The 2,882-nt window shown below is 47.9% G+C and overlaps 1 protein-coding gene across 1 annotated transcript; it reads left to right on the top strand.

Moving 5' to 3' along the window:
* Nucleotides 1-589: 589 nt before the first annotated feature.
* LOC102310049 (gonadotropin-releasing hormone II receptor-like) lies at nucleotides 590-1,603 on the top strand (the record flags this gene model as incomplete). Its single annotated transcript, NM_001319871.1, is given in 2 exon segments — nucleotides 590-793; nucleotides 901-1,603. Coding segments are annotated over 2 exon segments (641 nt in total), but the record flags the coding sequence as incomplete, so codon positions are not given.
* Nucleotides 1,604-2,882: the final 1,279 nt, after the last annotated feature.

Below are 2,882 nucleotides of genomic sequence, written 5' to 3'. Positions count from 1 at the left end.
ACGCGAAAAATAAAACACCTGGAGATGACTCGCTTTGTTATGTAAGACACGAGTTTGTTTCACAGCTGAAAAGTGAATGCAGCAGTCTGTCATGTAACATAACATTAAGTTGTGTGTTGCTGCTACCTGTGCACCTGCTGCTCGCTCTGCACCCACATGTATGAGGCGACAAGAAACTTGATTTTATTAAAGCAGGTCAAATGATCACGTTTTCTTGTTAGAGATCCTCCTGTCTGAGCAGTCAGCAGCTTCTCCACCTGTCAGCAGGTGCCGGCTGCTCTCACATGCAGCTGATCCAGGTGAAAGTTCCTGCAGTAAATTCTGACTGCGTGTTAATCCTGGCAGGAATGCTCTGGATTATCCATGCACAACCTCCTGCTGATAGCTCAGGCTAACTGCTCCCCTTTGTTTCTGTAAGGCATGCTACCGATCCTGAGACGTCAGTTGCTAGTTCAAAGTAAGAGCAGCTTCAGAGCAAAACTGAAACTCAGATCAGGACGTCACATCTGGATTTTTTATCTAATGAGCTGTTGTTTATTGTTAGAAATACTAATGTGAGGCCTCCAAAGTGTGACTCTGTCCGTCCATTAGCTATTTATCTTCAGGACCATCAGGGTGGACTCGGTGGACTTCACTCAGTGTGCGTCTCACGGTAGCTTCAGTCGCCGCTGGCAGGAAACTGTTTACAACATGTTTCACTTTACCACGCTGTATGTCGTCCCCCTGCTGGTGATGAGCTGCTGCTACAGCCGCATCCTGCTGCACATCCACCAGCAGCACCTGAGAGACAAAGGTAACACATCTGTGAACAACACCTGTAACGCATCTGAACCACACCTGTTCTCAGCCATCACAGCTGATTTGTTGTATGATCAGCAATGTAGACACTCCCTCTTTCAGCAGGTGAGTCGCCCTTGCGTCGCAGTGGCACCGACATCATCCCAAAGGCTCGGATGAAGACTCTGAAGATGACGGTGGTCATCGTGCTGTCCTTTGTCGTGTGCTGGACGCCGTACTACCTGCTGGGGATTTGGTACTGGTTCCAGCCCGACATGCTGCGCATCACACCGGAGTACGTCCACCACGCCCTCTTTGTGTTTGGGAACCTGAACACCTGCTGCGACCCCATCATCTACGGCTTCTACACGCCGTCCTTTAGGGCCGACCTCGCCGCCTGCTGCCGCTGGGTGAGGTGTGATGCGGACACTTCGTCCCAATACATAGACCGAATGTCCACCAGAGAAGGTCCTCACAGCAGGGAGCACGAGCCGCAGCCCTCCACCAACAACCAGACTGCAGCAGATCAGCCAATGAAAGCACGTGACTTTAGCATGTGACTTATGCTTTGTGTCAGGTGATTTTTATTTGCAGGCGCCTGAGCAGAGTTGTTGCCACAGAATCAGAATAACGCGGTCATTTTGTCTGCATGTTGACTTTATCAGTTTAGATCACATGGTTTGTCACGCCCTCCACAGATGATGCTCAGAGAGAAGGCGCTGACCTCTGACCCTTGTGTCAGGCCTTTATGAGAAGTGACTGCAGTCAAACAGCAGCAGCATGCTGATGCCTCTTGATTACAAATTAAAGTGCATCTTTTTTTCTCATTAATCTCAATCAATCATTAATCTCATCTGAATCCACAGAGCAGCTTCTAGTGCCTGGATGACCTCGTCAGGGACACCTCCAAAATGGACGTGCTCCCTCTGTGAACCACAGGGTGGAGCTCTAAGACAACAGGATGTGTCTGCATCCAGAGGCTGTATAGGTGTGGCATACAACAACATCAAATCTCACTCATTCAGAGCTCAGCCTTCTCAGTCTGTTAGTATGGTGACCTCACAGCAGTCATGTTATTGGTTAGATGATGTCTGACAGCACAAACGTGGCCCAGAGATCCAGCTCAGCCAAGCGGACAGCGAGCAGCTGCAGCTGCCTGTTTCACCATCCACTTGTTAGTCAAGGAGGTCACGCCCCTAATGATGCAAGCTTTAAGCCTTAATCCAGTTCAAACAGGTGACCTGTGGGGGCATGGAAGTCTCTGGGGACTGACTCACTGGTACATCTGCTGGATGTTAGAGGAACTGCAGCTTTGGAGGTTCAAATGTGACCATACCCATGATGTGACTCGTGCATGTTTGTTTGTGTTTCAGGTTTTTAGCAATGTTATCATCCTTGGCAGTGTTGGGGTAGTTACTCAAGAAAAGTAATGGATCACACATTAGCTTTTACTTTTCTTAAAAGTAATGTAGTAACTTATTTAATTCCTCGCCGGAGAAGTATGTTGTCAGACTACTGGTTACATTACTTTCTGATTTCTCTACAAAATGACCTCAAACCCATTGTTACCAGTTACCTACAGGCTACAGTCCCACACACCAACGCAAAGCCCTCCTAATGACCGCACACATATGGACTTTGGTTTTTAGTTTATCACTTATTAACTCAAATTAAAGATGAGCTCATAAGTTCAGGCTCTGGATGCTGGGCTAACGTCTGCTTTAACAACACTCTGGGTTCTTGGCTAGCTTAGCATTAGCATACCACCCGTTCACATGTTAGCAAAGTGTCTGTAACGTGGACTGTATTCAGTGGTCGACAGGAGGCAGCCGACACACTCAGCAGGACAGTCAAAAGCTTGCGACCATAGTGGCAGTGGGAATTCCACAGTGTTTGTCCTTTAATAAACGCCAACCTTACAAGCCCGACTGAACGGCTGCGGTCTCATCATACATGAAGTGAGCAGAGTTCATACAACCAACATACAGTTCATACAACATACTTTGAGTTAGTGAGGTAACGATATGAGGTCCATGTGTGAGCACGCCGCTCTACAGAGGGCAGTGGTGAATACTTGTGACATCACTAAACATCAACTTACGCTG

This window comes from Haplochromis burtoni, unplaced genomic scaffold (assembly GCF_018398535.1).
Source record: "Haplochromis burtoni strain Fernald_Lab_line unplaced genomic scaffold, NCSU_Asbu1 Contig_190, whole genome shotgun sequence".
Classification (NCBI taxonomy): Eukaryota; Metazoa; Chordata; class Actinopteri; order Cichliformes; family Cichlidae; genus Haplochromis; species Haplochromis burtoni.
This window is presented reverse-complemented; position numbering and strand designations above follow the sequence as displayed.